Below are 20,400 nucleotides of genomic sequence, written 5' to 3'. Positions count from 1 at the left end.
TTCTTTGGTGCAGCCATATGATGAGTGAAATCTCATCTTTTTTTTGGAGATATAGATATATATATATATATATATATATATATATATATATATATGTGTGTGTGTGTGTGTAATTATCACTGAAAAAACAAAGATTGAGCTAGTGTTATACTTACGTGCTAAGACCTTAACTTATGGAAAAAAACACAGAAATTCACTGAAAAAATAATGGTTAAAGTAACATTAGAATTAAGTGTTAGGATGACACATGAGTTAATGTTAAAAAATAAAATCTCTGAAAGACGGCAGTTACGCTTTAGTGTACTAATTATAACTTGTGGCCCCATCATGCACTGCTTATGACCTCACATATTCCAACACTTCTGATATGTTAAATAACATCATTGATGACATCACTCTTGATATCTCTGTCATTGCCTATTGCCAGGCCATGCATTCATTTCACATCAGGAATTGGACTCAGTGCTTAGGCTCCGGTAGACCCTGTAACCAACCCACTTCAAGCATCAAAACTCCACTGCAAATATGTAATACAGCCATATGTAATACAAGTTTGACACAGGACTGTGGCGAGAGCTTGCAGCCACCACTCTACAAGCGCCAATCCCCACCTGGCATAGTCTTTGGACATACACAGCGGAGGTTGACTGCACGGTCTGGTGTCATACTCTGCATCCATCATACAATAGGGGTTGGGAGGGGCTTACCCTATGACCAGACCCTGCACTTAACCTTTCGCTGGTGGCCAACCCGTGCTATGCATGTGAAGCATGGGATTGTCTACAGTTCCATGACACTGAACAAGCCTTGTGCCCATCCTTTCATGTTCACCTACCACTTCATTTGCTCAGCCTTCAGCTCTTCATAGCAAAGTTTGACCAAAGGGTTGTATTGTTCAATGATGTTTAGCAGTCACGTCTCCACAAGTGATCTACACCTACTGCACCCATACAATGACATGCATCAAAATTGTTTCACAGAGGATAAATACAACTTCTGCATCTTTCGAAAGATAATATTACTAGACGGCAGAGGTTAAAATGTGAGGTGTTAACATCCTTGTAGAACAGGTGAAATCAAATGTACAGGTGTCCTTCACACTTAGTTAATTTTACGTTTAAGGACAGAGCTGATTTGTGTAGATAGATCATCATAATGTAATCCTACTCATCACAAAAATTACAGAGTTCCAAATCGGTGCCCAAACTTGTGTCACATTTATTTAAGTTCCAGGGAGCCCTCAAAGGTTAACAAATGGGGACCCCAGTGCAAACAGCCAACATGTGTTTCACCCCTTCCTGGCACAAAAGCCTGGGGCTTTTTCAAGGCTTAAATTAAGGTAGCCTGGCAGGACGGCAAGACACTGTATAGTATTAAAATCAGGCTTATGCAGATAAAGTAGTCATGTGGTCCATGAAAATAGTCAAAATGTAGGGCAGCATGTTCCCAGATCCCTCTAAAGTCTCTTGCGGTCCAGGAGGGACAACAGCACTGACAGTCTTCGTCACTGTTTCAGGAGAGTATTCACATTTTTACAGGCAAGGTTTAAGAGTCCAACCATTGATTTATGTTGTTGTAGTACCCCTTGTTCACAAATGCTGTAGCACACTGTCAGAATAATTAGTTGATCCTATTAGTAATTTCAACAATGGTGTGATTTAAATATAATCAGTGATGCCATCAATTAAGTCATTTAACATGTCATGAGTGATGTAGTATGTGAGGTTGTTAGCACTGCTTGATGGGCATGCACGTTATCGTGTGTTAGAGAAACTATAACTGGTGTATTTCAATGTTTCTTTTTTTTTTTAACATTAGCTGTGTCTCATTCTAACTATAAATCCACTCTAACATATATATATTTTGAGTGCAGAAAGTGTCACCTTGTCCACCAATAATTTTTCCAAGTCTTATATTTGTTTGTCACTTAAAGGCATGGTCTTTAATAAATACATACTGCAAATCAGATTGACCCCTGACATGTAGCAATGCATATGTATTTTATCTATGCCTCGAGCTTGCTTTCAAAGCTGTAAGGTTTTAGGTAAATCTGGAGGCGGCTTCTAAAGGTAATGTAATCAGGGCATGTAACATAGTTGTTGAGTTTTGTTGGCATCGGTTCAGTGTTTTGATGTGTATGTGGTGCAGAATCATGGACAATATTGTATTCAGGTATCCTAGAATGAAAAGCATTGGCCACATAAAATGTTATGCGCCAAGGCTTGAAATCATAGATGAGTCTGCATCCCTTTTCTTACCACCACCATTTTGTAGTTTTTGCATTCATATAAGAGCACTCTAAAGGTAGATTACAATTATTTATTCCTCCTTCGGCTTTGTACCTAGGGTGTTATGTGCTCTTGTGTCGTGTATTTGTGTTGCTTGGTGTTCTGACTCGATTACAACAAGATGTGATAGTTCAACACTTCAACCGTGGAAATGTTTAAAAAAATGTCAAAGTATAGATCTGAGATGAACAGAAAAGTGTATGCACTGTCAGTGCGCTCTTAAGGCAACATCATTCTCATCTTGTTCCCACCTACCATCCATATGCCCGCACAATTTTAAGCTTAAGAAGCTTCTGCCAGACACACAGACTCAGACTAGCTTTTTGCCAGCACACTCAGTCTGGCAAAATGTCTACCACCATGCAGACAGGGTTAACCTAGAGCAGGAATCTCCAACCTTTTCTGTTTTAAGAGCTACTTATTTCCAATGGCAATCATTCCGATCTACTAATATTATTAGTGTAGTAATAGTGAGCATATCAGACATCATTACATTAGTGACCTCCCCATGCACGATTACCAGCCATGATCACCTCACTGCATGGGAGGGCAGGATTGTCAGCAGTGATGTAAAAAAAAGAATTTTTACAATTTGGAATGCCTCTACATGGCTAATATACTACCGCCAACGCTGCTCCGCCCCTGCCACCAAGATAATGTCAGTAGTAAGTCTCTCCAAAGCTGCATGATTTATCACTCAAACACTGAGCTTTAAATAACATTTTTTCCAACCATCAGCTTATGAGTTCTGAAAATACACACACTTAAATCTCAGTTATCTGGTGTTTTCAATTTTGCAATACATATATTCAGCAAAGCAAAAGCTTACATTCAGTAAGCTGAGCTGCACACATGAGAGCTACTTCTAGGTAGCTGGAGAGCTACAGGTAGTTCACAAACTACTCATTAGAGAAGCCTGACCTAGAGACTAATAAAATCAGCCAAATCCACTCCAAACAACCTATTCCTATCCCATGCTAGCACGATACAAATGCTCAGCACAACCCCTTTTCTAATATACAAATTATGAACAAATTCCTGCCTAATAGCTTTCACCTTAATAACGTCGTACCACCTCTGCACACTCGTTCTAAGACCCCTTTCTACAAAACCAGCGTATTTGGCATAACATATTTAGCATATCAAGGTATATAGTCGGCATAAAGTCAAGCTCAGGTGTTCCAAGTTTAATGAAACCGAGGGTTCCAGAGCATGACTAAGGAGCGCTTAAACTCTTGAGCTGGCTGCCATTGTGAAGCTGCAAGAGATGGGTCTCTAACACAGCGAGCTAGAAGACAAATGCTATGAGGCGAGCAGTGAAGACCCATCATTCACAAGTCTCCTGCAGTCCAGCACAGTCTGCTATGTGGAGCATTCTGGGCACTTTAGATTTTCTGAAGCAATTTTACTGCAGGACATTTGATGTTCGGTAAATTGCTTGTCAAGCCACATTTTGTCTCCGTTATTCAGCTAATTTAAAAAGAGGAAGGACCACATACCAAAAGCATGTATTTTAGGTCCACAGCAGGTGATTTACATCACTGTTAGAGTCAAAACTGTGACTAGACTAAACACACATCTCTCCAGGAAGTTATCCTACTGCTGCTGTACAGGGCACACACACACATCTCTGCAGCAGGTGGCTTAACTTCATCAGGTATTATACAATGCAGTCAGTTCATTACGAAATAAGCCAATACAGATTTATTACCAAATTTGTCCTTGTTGCCAGTTTTTTTGCATCGTAGTTTAAAAAAAAAAAGTAGATGTATAAATTGACTGTTAGACTCTGCATTTCGTGTCTCCGACCCTTTTTCACTGCTACACATTGACCCCAGGTGTATGCGTTCCAGGAATAAACTGTTTCATTACCAGCACTGGGGTGAGCACATATTCTTTATATCATTGTGTTGCTTGATCTGATAAATCAGGCCTGATGCTGTTGTAATGGGGTTGAGGGTGCCCGCCTTGTTTATTGTATGGTATAACTTGTGATTTATTAAATTTTGTGTTGACAGTAACCAGTCATCTACCTGCAGATAAATATTGGAATGTCTATCATTGTTTGCCAGTCATTCAGTGTCCTGCCTCTGCGGTAGCCCTTAGGATGCCCCATGTCCCTCACTTTGGGGTAAACATATTTAAAAATATGTTGACTTTGTTTAGAAACAGCCAGTCATCTACCTGCAGATAAATATTGGAAAGTGTATTGTCGTATCGTCAATCATTCAGTGTTCTCCCACTGTGGTTGCCATTAGTAGGCCAAGGGCCCTCACGTTGGAGTAACCATATTTAAAAATATGTTGATTTGGTTTAGAAACAGTTCTGTGAACTGTAAACCTATTGATTACAATTTATTTACAAGCATCGTGGAGTATAGATTATTTTAGGGGTGTGCGTAACTCATGTAGTATCTTCAGCGTAATCACACGGAATTACCCAAACATTCTGCATGATTATACTAGAAGATTAATTTTGCATTTAGCGCTATTTTATAGGGTGAAAATGTCCCTCTTGTGCAAAATGGACACGAGGATGCATTCTGTGCTAAGACGTTGTGCTAAATGCAACAGAGCATGAATAGCAAGCAGCCAGTAAAGGTGCAGTTAGGGTAGGATTTTTCTTGCACTTACTTCCAGCATTTAGAACTGGTTTCTTAGCGCAAAAAGCACCCTCCTGTCCACAATCAATGTGAAAGCGCATTTTGCTCTAATAAAATAGCCCTAAGTGCAGCAGAACATAAAGAGCCGATTACTCCAGCGTAATGAAAATTCCATGTAGGCTTAAGTATTTCAAGCACTTCTGGTCACAGTCGGTCACTGTATTCGAATGTAAGCGAAGGCATCCATCCCTCTTAAATATTTCAAGACCAGCTTTGTATAGTTCATTTTTTAAAAACATTAATATTACATCTTTGGATAAAAAAGGATAAGGGCAGATAGATCAAGCTTTCTCCGTTAGATTGATGAAGGTACATATCCACAGTGAGATCATCACGATTACCTCCTCATCCCTCTCGCTTACATTCCTCGCACGTGAAGCTTCTGTGCCTCTCTCGAACATCCCAAAGGTACAAAAGGCCCTCCTCTCCTTACTTCCTGTTTCTCTTTGTTGTCTCTCTCATTCTGGCGGGTGCAGTGTGCTTGCATTAGCTTGCTGGTCTACAGTGGTTCCAGAACACGGATAGACGACGTGGATGCGGGGCCCGGGGGCTTCAGTAGTGTCAGCGGCAGGAGTATGGCTCGGCACCCTCACAGGTGGTGTAACTTGGCGTTCATGCTGGCCGCCGTCGGGAAACCGATGCCTGCGCATTGGAGCACCTATCTGGGAGTGCTTCACTAGGTGTTGCCGGGCCTCTCCCCTGTGGCTAAATGGAGAGTGTGACGTCTCTCCTGGATCTATTTCTGTAGTGCAGCATGAAGCAGCAGTGTGATTCCCTGTTAAGCAGTCCTACAGGTAAGAAAGGACACTTTTATAAATCTAAATCAATGCTATAGTTTCGATGTAATTAGTGTCCTTTCATTCCCTTACCTGGTTTAATTGAATGCTTTTTTCTGGCTTTTCTATTGGGTTATGGTTTTCTCCAAGCAGTGTTTAAGGGAAGGTTGTTTTTCTTGTTCCTCATTATTAACATGGATGGAAATAGGAGTGATAAGCGGCAGATTTCTCCCTCTCCTTCTGTTGTGGGTGATGGTGGAGAGTTGCCTCTGCAGAGGATTCTGAGAGGCTGATGGCCCAGCAAGCCGAGGCCATGATTGATGTAGCTTTGGCAAGGACTTGGGATTCCAAATGACCCAATCCTAAGGCTTTGGCATCTGCAGATGTGGACTTGGATGCTGATAGCAGCTCATTATCTGTAAGAACCGGTGCCAATGGGGGCAAATTATTTTGCAGAAGAATTAGGCTCTACTTTATTACATAATAGAGGCAATATAGGACTGGACTTTCCACCGGCTGCTGAGGAGGCTGGGAACTATTTCCACAGTATGACTAGCCTTCAGTAGTGGCTTTTCCTCTTCACCCCGAGATTAAAGACACTATTTTCCAGGGTTGGTAGGAGCTAAATAAATTTCAGATTCCTGTAGAAATCCTATGCTTTGGAGGAGGCATATGTTCTCCTTCCTTCCATTAAAGTGGATTTGGTCTTGGCTCCAATGATTGCCAGATGATCCTTGAATCCTGATGACTGTTCTCCTGCAGATCCAGTGGATAAAAAAGTGGTTTAAAGCTGGGTTAAGGAAGTGTTTTGATGATACAAATTTTGCATTGAGGGCAGCTTCCTATATGGCTCTCTGTTCTCAGTCCTTGGTCAAGGATTTTCATCAATGCAAGAGGCGGCTGATGTATCTGACATTTTGGCTCAGATGGAGCAACAAGGTAAGTGCAGAAGATTCAGTCTCATGTTCTGCTTCTCCTGACAGCTTCCTTTCTCAGAGTATCACATTGGATGAGAGTTCAAGGGGATTTGGCAACCACTGTGTTTTTAATTCCGTGGGCTCAGTTCTACTTAAACAAGCTCATTTGTTTGTTCCTTTAGCACTGGGATTCTGCCCCGTAGGATAGGTCTCTTCCCCTCCTGGTGTCATAGTCCATGTAGACAAGAACTGGCTTGGTCGTTGGATCCCTTCCATCTTATGAAGGCAGGGTATCCTTGTATTCTCCTCCTCAGTTGTTAATCACGATGGATGCAAGCAAGAAGGGGTGTGGTGCCTGGATGTCCTCCCATCAGGTCCAGGGTCTTTGAACATCCACTCGTAGCATTTGGCCGACAAAGTGGAGGGAGGTCAAGGTGATTCATTTGGCTCTCCTGGCTTTCCCCCCTTAGATTCTACACCAGGTGGTCTTAATCCGGACCGACAATAACACAGCAAAATCCTATAGCCTCCGTCAGGGAGGGACGAAGGCCTTGTCCTTGTAGGGTATTTCGGATCAGATCTTTTCATGGTGCCAGAGCCATTTATATTCAGGGGCTCCTAAATTCTCATGCGGGTCTGTTTAGCAGAGTCATTCCCTCCTCCCACATTTCTTGTCTCTCTTTCCCCTGTTATTCAGACAAATATGTCACAGGTGGGGGTGTCCTGTGGTGCACCTTTTTTCATCTTCCCTCAGTACTCTTCTACCCAACTTTCTTTCCACGATGAGGGAGACTGCAGCTTGTGGGATAGATGCTCTGTCCTGTCCTTGGCCAGAGGGACTTCTGTTTGCTTTCTCTCCTTTTCCTTTAATCCAGAGGTTTCTGATCAGTGTGAGGAGTGAGGGGGCTCAAGTTATTGTGGTGGCTCCAGCATGGGCCCGCTCCTCCAGGTTTCCTCTTAAAGTGACAGTGAGGAGGGGTCAGGAGTGGATGTTACCCCCAGTTCCTTCTCTTCTGGCGTACCCTGTTCTCCAGTAGGACTGCCTAGTTCATCTTAAATTGATGGTTTGGAGACTGCGTGGGCAGGTTTGATGTTTCAGGGTTGCTCAGTTGCTGTCTCCTCCTTTATTCAGTCTTGTAGGATAGCTTCCACTAAGCCTTCCTATGCCTGTCATTGGGTGCCCTGGGAAACGGTGTGAAAGACAGTGGGTGTTGCCTCTTTCAGCTTCCCTTCCTCAGGTGTTGAAATTTCTGCAAGATGAGTTTTCTTTGGGCCTTCGTCCTTCGACTTGAAGTTGCAGTGGGCAGCAATTTGGGCACTTCAGGCCCCATGGGGTTGTTTGGTAGACCCTCTGGGTCTGGTGCCTAAGTTGTTCAAAGGGTTGTCTAATCTTTGCCCTAGAGTATTTCCAGTTTGCACGGCCTGGAATCTTCCTGTGGTTTTGTGGGCCTTGTGTTATTCCCCCATTTGAGCCCCTCCATTCCATTAACATCTGGATTCTCACTTTGAAAGCATCCTTTTTGGTGGCTTTTACCTCGGCTAAGAGGTTGGGGGAACTGGGTTCGCTTTCTTGTAGGTCACCGTTCCTGTGGGTCTTTGAGGATTGGGTTGTCTTGCAGTAGGGCCTGGTTTTGTTCACAAGGTGTAGTCTTCCTTTCATACCCATTTTCTGCCCAGATCCTCAGTCTGCTGAAGAAATAGCTTTGCACTCCCTGGACATCCGGAGAGCAGTTCTAATTTATCTGGAGAGGGTGAAGGCATTCAGGCAGGACTTCTCTTTGTTTATCAATTTTGGGCTGGCTCAGAAGGGTCGGAAGCCTACCACCCAAACTTTGAGCAGATGGATTCGCTCTCTGATTTTCTCAGCCTACTCCCAGTTTGGCATTCCTTCTCCTTAGGTGTTCAGGGTCAGTCGATGTGATGTAGCATTTCTCCTTCATAGGATTATGCTTTTAAACGGAGTCAGTGAATCTTTCGGCCCAGCATAAAGGTGTTGGAAAATAAGGCATCAAACTACCCAACAAATCAATTCAAATATGATAGTATGACCAATGTGGCCACACACGGAAAACTCCAGTCTGGAATAAAGTTAAGAGGGTTTTATTACAAGCTCAAACTCAGCCATGTAGACAATTCTGAAGATAAAATTATAAAGCTACAGAATCACCAAGGGTTGACCAAGGTGACGGAAAAGATTCAAGCTAACTAACATTAGCAAAACTAAACATTTGATAAAAACAATACCAGCATCAGAAGAATCGCCTGATGTGAAGAAAACAAACGCTGCTCAGTTCTTATGAGCATTAAGGCAATTTAAAGTCTTCTAAGTTTAGCTAGGTAGGAAAGGAAAACTCTACAGATTAGCCAATCAATGGTTACCATGTGCTGGGCTAAACACGTAGGCAAAAAAGCAAAAAGTACCAAAAGGGCAAAAAGAATTTGGAAAAGGGGAATCTGGGGTTAACAGGTTTCTAACTAAAGTTGGCAAAAAGTAAGTAAAAAGGGAAGGCATCAGCATTTCAGGAGCTCTGTCAAGAGTCTTCTTCTCTGGATCAGGTGAAAATCTCTTTGTCTCAGCAAAGCATTTCAAAAGGGGCCAAGGGTAGAGAGGACTGTATCTCTGAGTCCAAGGGGTTCAGAAAGCAAGGGTAGCAAAAGATCTCTCCCTCAAAGAAGAAGAAGAATTAATGCTACAAATCCATCTGGGGAACTGTTTATTAAACTTCATAATGCAAGATTATTCATCAGTCCATCACTCCACATGACGCAGAATATGCCAATGTCCAATGGCAAGCAGTCATACGACTCAGACTGCAACATAAGCGCAACATAAGTGAAGGTTTCCAGGTTCTTCGTGTGAAACAGCTTCCATCCCAGTTCATCCATGTGAATTGAAACAAATGTTTATATTTTCAGCTCCTCAGCTCCTGAATGTACTGTGCTCAGTTTCAGGTTCACAAACCCTCTATCTGTAAAACAGTAGAACATCATTTACCAAGCTATCCTTCTCATGGGAATGACTAAACATTTTCTGCATAGTCAGAAAACGGGGCCTTGCAGGCTTCACTTAGGCTAAGTGGGTTAAAAACAGAAGATTTGTGTATGCAGTGAATACACATTTAACATTCAAGTTATGGATTCAACACTTATGCGCTGTGGCAGTGTTCATGTTAGATTTCAAACAACATAACTCTATTAATACACTTCTATGGATATGATGCAAAACTGCAAACTTCGACTTTTACATCTAATATTTTAAACATTTCTCTTCTAAATATTATCGTTATAGTACACACTATTAATTTGCATCGTAACATACTATAAAAGCAAATTAATTCTATAACATGTTAAAATGCTATACCACATCATTTTCAACTATTGACCTAGAGTAAATGCACGTTAATATGGCTTTTCAATGCAGCACTTTACAACGAAACCATTTGTACCTTGATTAACATAATGCATAAACTATAACATATAGATGATCACTGTGACATGAGAGACAGTACTAAAATGTTTGCTACATCAGACTTGAGGTTTATCGGCTTCCTTGGTGGAGTGTTAGGGGACATCTTTGTCTGATATTTGCTGGGCTGCCACTTGGGCACTTCCCTCTTCCTTTATCAAATGTTACAGGTTTGTTCAGGGTCCTGCTGTTGAGGATCTGTTTGGGTCCAGAGTTCTGTCTGCAGTGTTGTAACTGTGGTTACTTTTTGTTTAATCAAGTGTGCTGTGTTCATGTTCTATTTGTATGTCCTGGCGTTTCTCTAGCTTGTATACGTCTCACGTGTGAGGAATCTAAGCAAGAGGGACTAGGAAGTAATGCTTTGATTACTTACTGGTTAATTGCATTACTCCAAGTCCTTCTCTCGCTTAGATTCTTACCTCTTTCCCAGCCCTGTTAGTCCAGGCCAACTGTATTTTTCAGGGCTTATTGAGGAAAGAGGAAGTAAGGAAGGGGAGTGGTTTTTATACTCTGGAAAAGGGCTAGAGAGGCACGAAGGTCTCATGTGTGAGTAATCTGAGAGAGAAGGCCTTGGAATAATGCAATTACCGGTAAGTAATCAAAGCATTATTCCTCTGTTTGTGCACGCTTTTTTAAAAGTGATGTTTTCGTCAAGAGATATCCTTGCTTCTGTTGTGTGTTAACTTATCATGGGTTTCCCAAGTAGTCGACATAAAAATAGCTGTCTAATATGCATTTGTGTTGGTGCATTTCAGGTACAAAAATTCTGTATTTTTTTTTTCGTGGCTGAATTGTTTTTACCTTGTTCTGTGTAATGGCGTCATCTACTGGTGAGTTAGTGTAAATTAAAATTAACGCCAACAATAACTGCGTGGTCCTTGTGTACATACATTGTATGACCCCTGGTTACGTGGAAGGCGTGGTAAATGTTCACCCGAATTTACAGTCAAAATATTAGTCGCTCGTTATCAGCCATGACTTTCAAAAGTATTTTTTTCCTAAGGATGTGGCCTAAATATACATGCCAACATTTTAGCAGAGAAAAGAGGGAGATTAAAAAAATATTCGGGAGAATGTATTTCTCTCATTGAATTCTATTGAGGCCTAAATTGGGTATGTTGTCCTGTGTGGGGCTTACAATATGCTGCTGCAGGATCGAATCTCAGAAATACAATTTTTTTTCTTGCCTGTCCCGAGCTTAGAGATGGCGTTATGGCAGCGAGGGAGAGAGGTTGACACAAATGTAGTGCCCTGCCTGTTCCTGTCAGTGCATACTCCCCGAGCCACCAGATGCTCACCTGATTTGGGGGGCACTGACCTAAAGGGGGCGCAGTGTTTAGCAATAACTTAGAAACTTGCGATTTAAAAGCACCTGCTGAAAAGTTCCTTGTGCGTCCAGCTTTCAGGAAGCAATTAAAATGTCAAGATACCTCTTGTGATTATTGTTCCTGCTAGGGAGTGAGATGGGAATTTTGTCTAAGGGCAGATTTGACTCGCCATAAAGTGGTGTAGAGGGTTAATATGCCTGCTGCAAAGAACAGAATTATATATTTTATGCGGATACCTGGGTGGATTAGTAAAGCCAGCGTTTACAAGCGCTTTAAAACAAGTGAATGTGTGTGAAGGGGTGACTGTGGAGCGATGAGGGGCACATTTGCCACGTGATAACAAGGGAATACGAGGAGATGGTCATGGGGTGGAGGGCCCCAAAAAAAGACTATCGCACAGGGCGCCACCAGCGCTAAAGCTGGCCCTGAGACCAGTCCCTGTCGACAGAAGCCCACCGAGGAATCGGGCTTTTGTATGCAGGAATCGGGAGCGTTGGCATGTATGTGTAATGGCCAGAGCTTTTGACTATGGAGAGGGGGAACTAGATGCTAGTCTAGCGAGGCGTCCTTCAGCGTCCTGTGATTCTGGGTAAATCACTTAATCTCCCCCTCCGGCCAAAAAAATTAATGTGACCAAGTGTAGTTTAACTGGTGCTCATGTAAAGCGCCCCAATGCCTTTGGATCAAGTTAGGGTTACATACAACTGCAAAAAAAGCATCTCCGTTTAAAACCCCGACTAGACCGGCACCTTCCATCATTCAAAGTTCGACAGTGATGGCAGTAGGTGCTGTTCAGATTTTGCTGGTCCATTAAGCCATCACCTCCTTCATCAGGGCAAACATATCGTCACCTTGCTTTGGTTGTCGTCTGTCCAAATCTACATCAGTGTGTTTGTGGTTGCAGGCTACCTGCAGGTGGCCTACATGCCAACAGGCCCGATTCAGACTCACGATGTTTGCAGCAAAAAAGAGCTTTATTTCGTCGGCCTCCCGCCTGAAATTGCCTCTGCTTCAGTGGAAGTCAACATGGGAAATAAATTCTCCCAGTTATTTATTTAGAATCTACCACTTTCCTGTTTTAATATGTTGGCATGTATGGGATGGGCATTAATAGAAGTAGTCATGCAAGTCTCTGTGTAGCCCGGCAGGCGATCGTGAGCAGCTGGTGCATCGTGCTTTATGGGGTGGTTGCCTGGTTCTGCCTTTCATGATTTGGATTTTCCAAACCATCACGTGCTGTGTCTCGGGCACTTGAGGGCACACAGGCACAAATATTCTTTGCAACATTTTGGTACCCTACCAGTCCCTTTCCTCTTGGTCATTGACAAAACGGTATAAATACTAGGCCTCTGAGTAAGGGGTGAGATTGAGGTTCTCTTATACCCGAAGGTGGCGAAACATGGGGGAGAAAAAGTTGCCTTATGTATATAACCGCTACAAGAGCCCACTCCAGGCTCATATGGCCTTGCCTTAGACCTGGCGGCAGGTACCTTCCCAGGGCCCTTGCTGCACTTGTGCCCTAACTCTAGGTCAGCACTGTTGGACACACAGATCTTAAGTCTGAATTTGGGGTTCACCTCGATGTGTGACTAGTGCCCTGCATCTCATCGACATGTAGAACAGGTCTTTTGGAGATACCTTGAATGGATTAAGGGTTCAGCAGGGAGCGAGAATCACCTCCCGTTATGTAATGTTTGGAAAAAAATGCTGCTTGTTACTGACTGTAGAAGGGAGTCGGTAGGCACAGACATGCTAAATATTCACGAGTCAATTTGTCCTTTGCATCTATCTGAGAGAGGGCCTCACAGGCTCGGAGAAGAGGGCGACCGGTGCATCCGAACAGACATTACATGTGTACACTAATGCAGTGCTTTAAATGGGCAGGTACTGTCTGGTACTGAGTACTTGCACTTCTTCAATTTGAATGGGGCAGTACCTGCCTCCTCAGCACTGTTACAGTGCATTTAATTGGGAGAGTACTTGCACTTCTCTATTTCCATTTTAAGCACTGCACTAATGTGAATACTTAGCCCAGTGCTTAATTTGAGCCGGTGATTTCTTGTTCTCGGCACCGGCACTTAATTCTTAGCACCTGCTCTTGTGACAGTGTGCCATATCGCCGCACTGTCTGAATTGGGTATGAGCACAACTGAAGCTGTGTATTCCTGTAATATACATTAGCAATCACTGATACGTGCCACCCAAGCCATTCTTATCACTTTGGGGGCTTGAATGGTCTGAATTGTCACACTTGTAGGAAAACAATGGTTGGTAGTTCTGTTGGTACTTTCATTGGCAGTGCTGGCAGGAACAATGGATGGTGCATGCTGCTGTGTCCTCCTGACGAGGGCCCTAGCACCTATTGTTTTACAACTATTAACCACTGACCTAGCTACTACCAAAGCTCTCAGGACATATTCTTCTTTACCAGTGTCTGTCTTTTCTAGAGGGGAAGAAGCAAGACCAAACCTATTGCATTAATAAATGTTTGTGGTCAGAAGGAATTATTTGGTTCTTAAATTATAACCAAACCAATAGGAATGTATACCCTAAAGTGTGTTTTTTCTCTCATTTGAACACGACTTTACTATGTATTCATGATGGGTACATCTACTAGTTAGGTGTGGTAAAAACCTATCATGCTTCCTGACCTCCGAATTTCACTCATTAATATGAAGTGAGTTCTTTGGTGATATGAGAGAGAGCATGTCGTGACTCACCAGAGTACTTTTTACTTTGGACTCTTTTTGTTGTTGACCCTCTGTTGTCTGTTTCATCCACAGTTCCCAACAAATATTTTGTTTTTAAATATTGCACATAAGTACATCCAGCATGATGCTCTGGAGTAAAACTCTCTCTTTTGCTATGCGGTTGGAACCTGAAATTATCATTTTTTTACCTCACAAAACGCTCAAAGTTTTTTGATGGTTCAAAATACATTATTTTATCGTCATGCATTAATTAAAATAAAAATAAATAAAAGAGGCTCATCATACGATTCAAATGGTTAAAATTCCCACCCTAGAGAAAAAAGTGTTGTTGATGTCTAACATAGTTAAAAAGTTTTTAAAAGAGATAGTAAAATTCAGACAAACACATCGATAAAGATGTGAATAGTGTAAATATCGACATCAGTCAACATCATTAGAGCTCCAGTAATGCTTTTGATCTAATAGCCCAGGCCGTGAAAATAAATTTAGAAACGGAAACCACTATTGCCTGTGTTGAATCACTCTTACAGATCCTGAGAGCATTTATTACATTTGTGATTAACAAATTCCTACATAAGGAAACTATCCATCTCCTTGTTGGCTTAATATATTTAGAGCAAAAATAGAGAGGTGGTTCTTCGGTTTCATCAACCATATCACAAAATCTACGGCTTCTAGGTGCATCAGCAAGCTGAGCCCAATGGGTGGTGTGACGGCAGTAGGGAGCACGCCATCTATAAACTGAAGAAACAAACTCTGGGCCCGCGTGGATCTAATGCAAGCTAAAAATTCCTCGGGCATAGGCACAGATTTATGCATTAAGAAGAGCTTGGTCAAGGAGCCACTGCCAAAACGTTGTTCAATTCCAAAACCTACCATTTCCTGGTATTTTTGTTTAACCATTAGTGCAGCATTGGAAGGAATAGCCTGCGGGGTATTCCAAAATACAGGAAGCACTAGTTCAAACCAGGCATTGTTCAAATGCTTGAGCCACCCGATCGTCGGTGGTGCCTGCTTACACTGCATAACCTCGCTAAGGCTAAGTCTATAATCTTGCAGTTGTTTGGTGGTCCACAAGCAGACCCAGTGCAATATGATCCAAGATCTAGGGCAAGGGGCAGCAATGGCGCCCCCTATGTTCACCAGTAATTGCTCTAAAAAAAGTTATTTTACATAACTACCAGGACACTCAGGTTATAATGTCCCCAGTGCTCTTGCTCTATACCTGCATTTTGTAAATGTCTGTTGCAGGATTGACTGGAAACCACTGGGATTTTCTCGCCATTCTTGTAATGGTCCCTGCTCGATGGCTTGTGACCTGGAAGTTTTGATTATCTTGGGAAGCCAAGATCCAGTATCCACCAGTTTCACACCCAAGTAATCAATCTCAACGACCCTTTCCAGAGACTCATTATCAAACAAAATCACACCATGGAGCCTCTTCCTTTTTTAATAGACCATTAGCTTGGTCTTGGGGATGTTTATTTCCAAGCCAAAATCCCTACAAAATACACTAAAACTGCTTACAAGGTTTTGGGCCCCTATTCTGGTTTTTGATAAAAGGAGGGTATTGTCAGCATTAAAAAGACCTGTGATTTTCTGGCCAGCTAACACAGGGGAATCATTGACACAATTATTAAGGTACCTTATACAGTTATTAATATAGAGTAAAAAAAGAAAAGTGTGGGTGCCAGGACACAGCCCTGGCAAGACCCCTTTGCTAACTGATACCCAATCCACAAATTTGCCCTTTGTAACATACCTAATCATGGCAGAACTCCCTCCATGCAGGCGTATAATAATGCTTAAAAGGTCCCCTGGGACCCCCATATCCTGGAGAGTGGTCCTCAGTTTTCCTCTAGGAACAAGATTGAAAGCTGCCCAAAGATTAACAAACACCACAAATGATCTCCTCCTCCCAAGTCTACAATCTTCCATTTGATCTGCAAAAATCTAAACACATGGTTGGTGGAGCTGGTATGGGGCCTAAAACCTACTTGTAGGTAAGATAGTACATTATTCTCATCGATCCATTCCTCTAACCGGTCCAATATTTGCTTATGAAAAACCTTCAGGATATTGTCCAGGAGATTTGTGGAAGGATTAGTGGGACTCCCCTCTCTAGATATGGACATGATCTCAGCACCTGAGCATTTGAAATGGTGGTGATGTACGTCACCCATACTCTAGTGTTGGATTTATATAGATTCACTGTAATTCTATCCAAGCTGGACGCTTTCCCGTGCTTTAATGTGTTAACTGCAACTAGGGTTTCATGAAGTGTAAATTCCAATGGTGCTATGAGATCGCTATTATCAAATAATGTAAACTCTGGGTATATTCAGTCTCCAGATTATAAGAGTAGAGTTTGCTGAAATGGGCAGTCCACACACATGGCAGGATAGACGATCCAGTTGGGCACTGGTAAATTCAAATACCAGAACTAACAAATCACCAGAAACATCTTTGGTCATTGTTCTTTGCTGCTTCATATAGGCCAACCCACAGTTGATCTTCCCAGTCTCATTTTGGCAGCTGTAGTTCATAGCTATATTATGCTCTGGAAGATCTAATCCCTTCAATATTCCCTGCCTTAATTGCAGAAAGTATAATGGACTTAGCCTTCCTGCAACTATGATTGAATCACCTGCTCTTACATATGTGCCAGCCTGAATTCAGGACTTGCGTACAAAATAGTCCTGTAGTATATTAAAAAAAATTCAAATGTTCTTTCATGATTTCTCCACCATCATCCCAGTGATTGAACATAGCCTCCAAATAGACAGCAAGAGACTCATATAATTTAATAATGGCCATCAGGATTGGTTCACTGCTTCCCATTTTACATTCCTGCCATTATTAGACAATTTAAGTTGTTCGTAGTCCTCGGAATTGGATGAAGTATCTAATGGGAAAAGGTCTCTAATCGAAAGCACTAGGGGTGATGTTCACTTTCAACATGTTTGATTACCTCCATTACAGTCATGTTCTTCCAGAGCCTTAAGTCTAATAAAATATAATCAATTTGGCTGCTGTAGGACCCTTGCCTAAAAGTGGGAGCCAGAAGGACATCGGAGGGTGATCAGCCATTGCATACTCGAAGTCCGTGTGCAAGGGTGATGTCAATGACCTGTAGAGTTGCTCTAGTTAAACACCTCTTAACTGGATGTTTTAAATCCAGAATACCCCAGAAGAGGTCTTCCTCTTGAGTTAGATCCTGAACAACATTATTGGCCTCAAATGTAAGATTGAGGTCTCCCATAATAATTATATGATGCGCTCCCTTAAAGTCAGAAATAAAATTATCCAATAAATGTAAAGTGGGAGACTCATTGTTTAATGTCACACTTCTGTTATACAGATTGATTAACAATAGGGAAAACCCCCTACCAAAAGAAAGCACAAGGCCTTGAATGTCACCAGAACCCAAGCTTACTTCAGTTATTCTGCAATGTAGTACCACGCTGATCCAAACGAATAAACCACATGAAAGGCGCCCCATTTTAGAACCACTGGCGGGGATCCAAAAACGTTTGTGTCCATTCCTGTTAATAGGAAGAATTTCCCTGGTTTCATGAAACAGGCAAATATGGAATAGATCAATAAACTGACCTCAATACGGATTATTTAGTTTTGGCCCAATCCCTGCAATATTCCAACTCAGAATACCCACTTTAGTGCCCCCAGAGTTATGCGGATCACTGAGCGGATTGCTTAGACTGGGCCCAAGCCCTACACTGTTCCGACTTGGGCTACCCGCTTTGGTGTTTTCAGTATTATGTGGATCACTAAACAGGAGACCTGGGTTAAGACAGGCCGGGTACATTGGATGGCCCCTATTCACAGTAATTTCTGAAGAAACTGGAATTCGCCTCTCATCTTCACCTGATAAGAAAGTAGTGACAGGAGAAATAAGCGCAGTAACAATTGGGTTTAATATGGCTGATGGACTGTCAGAAGTGATGCAGGGAGGAGGGGCAGATCTAATCACCGCCTGCACTGGCAACGTTGAAGTCTCCTTCAGTCAGTCAACATTCTCTAGATTGGTTAACGCACAGAAAGCATTCTTGCGTAGAATGGCAGAGAGGAAGTTAGTTGGCTGGGAAGACAAGCTATATAAAGGAGAGTGCGGCCTATAGAAAAATCCAAGGGATAGGGTGACAATGTTGGTTACAGCATTGCTATTACATTCCTTTGTTCCAAGTATTCCTCACAAAAGACTCACTTTCCATTTCAGTGCACATCATTAGTAATTGTAGCATGATCTTAGACAAAGGTTTTCCCTATTCGACTATGACTTAAGTTGCATTTAAGAGCTGTTTCGCATTGCTAAGCACTGATGCCTGGTATTACTTTAAAGCAGAGCAATACCAAGCTAGGAGGTAAACATAAATGGTTTTTTTACCTGAGTGTTGAGTGAATCTGGGCACATTGTTGTATGTTTCAGGGTTAAAGTGAACTCACCCCAATCGTTACACCCCTCTTCTGATTCTTCAACTATAAAACAAACTCTTACTCTTGACACTTATCAGTTTAGCAACAGTATGAAGACGTTCCCAAGCAAATTTCTTTAATCATTGCTCTAATTAATTTGTCAATTAAAAAAAATAAATTAATTTTTTAATTATTCTTAAAATTTAAGTTTAATTGTGTCTCTTTATTTTTACATGTTTTTAGAATTTGTGAAGCTGCTAAATCCCACAGTCTGCTGGAGCAAGAATTGGCGCATGCAGTGAACGCATGCTCACATGCACTAAACAAAGCCAGTCCGAGATTTCCAGAGGTAAGTAGGCACTTCTGATTTACATCTGGGAGTTCCTAAAGCTGTTGTCCAACACACATAACTAGGGAAACATTATAGGTTTCTTACTTTATTCCGCCCATAATTTCAACATAAAATACATAATTATATACTATTTCAGGCGAAAACACAGAATCCTGGTTAATGCAATTATTTTCATTTATGTAGATCAGAGATGTAAAATGGATTTGCACTTATTTTCTGGCTGCAACAACCTTCAAGGGCAACACAGAAGGAACACATGCCATCAAGAAGATGGCAATCGTGATTAATACATCACGATGTGTTGAGATGGTTTAGTTCTCTGAGCATGTGTGTGCACATTTTTAACATGTTCCTTCCAGTGTTGTATGTGGACGTTCTGGCTATCAGCACAGTAATAAATGACACCACCAATATATTTTAGGCAGAAAGCGGACACCTAGCTCAGATTGATAATAAAACAATTGCATTGTCAAACCCAGGGCTTGTCGAGCAGGGCTGATGCAAACCAAACACTGATCTTATAACTACATTTCATTGTTGTATTGCTGGAAATCAACAGTTCTGAATTGATGCAGACTTATGCAAATGGACATAAAATGGTACAGGAATCTGTACACACTGTTGCCAACAGGTATACTTACTAGGACCTGGAAGGTCCATACGTTCACAATGTTTCATTAGGGCTAATATGCATGTCATCTTTTACAAATGTATAGGTTAGGTTTATTTAATACATTTGAAGTTAGCCTTCAGTTCTGGTCATTGCGAGCTTTAGCCATTTGACTAGTTTGATTTATCAATTTATCAACTGAAAGACAATATTGGTAGCCTGCATGTTTCTTCCCTGGAAAAGGAAATGCTTCTTTTTATTCTATACAAAAGGATAGCTATAATCTGGCATTTGTGTGATGGGTTTTTTGAATGTGTTATTTGGAAGGGTCCAAATAAACTCTGTTGAAATAGTGCAGGTTGTTTGGTAATTATGTCACACGTGCTTTCAGCTACAGCGGGCATGCAGATTAACTCTTTTGTTTCGCGGTGCCATTCAAACGGAAAAATACGCATTTTTTGTTATCCCATTAATTCCTTTGAGAGTATTACCTTCAAATTGTGTTGTCTCAAAAGGTTCATAAGTGGAAAGTCACACTATGTATATATAAATGGAATGATGGCATGTCTCGATTATTTGTCTTTAAGCAGCCAAAACAACACACAAGGCTTGTCAGTGCATTCATTTGCCTTTGTAATAACATTTAAAAAAATCCAGTTTCACCATTGTCCCATCCCTTTCAGTCATTGACAGTCCCTGGTTAAGATGCTATTTGCTTTCATGCTTAAAAAGATCATACCAACTGTCACAGTAATGTGGCAAAGGGGTTGCACATCCGGAAGGTATGTGGCTCAGTTTACATCAAAAATGTGTTTAGAGAATTCTCAAAATATGTATAATATGGAGTGCTTCACCG

General features: G+C 41.7%; 1 protein-coding gene across 4 annotated transcripts in view; it reads left to right on the top strand.

The window, feature by feature from the left end:
- Positions 1–20,400, top strand: part of DGKH (diacylglycerol kinase eta) — a 661,954-nt gene that overhangs the window by 557,209 nt on the left and 84,345 nt on the right. For all 4 annotated transcript variants that reach the window (XM_069205429.1, XM_069205427.1, XM_069205431.1 and 1 more), the window contains one exon: positions 18,826–18,931. In XM_069205429.1, the coding sequence (XP_069061530.1) occupies positions 18,826–18,931 (106 nt within the window). The remainder of the gene's footprint in view (positions 1–18,825; positions 18,932–20,400) is intronic.

The sequence above is a fragment of the Pleurodeles waltl genome, chromosome 8, assembly GCF_031143425.1.
Source record: "Pleurodeles waltl isolate 20211129_DDA chromosome 8, aPleWal1.hap1.20221129, whole genome shotgun sequence".
Taxonomy (NCBI): Eukaryota; Metazoa; Chordata; class Amphibia; order Caudata; family Salamandridae; genus Pleurodeles; species Pleurodeles waltl.
This window is presented reverse-complemented; position numbering and strand designations above follow the sequence as displayed.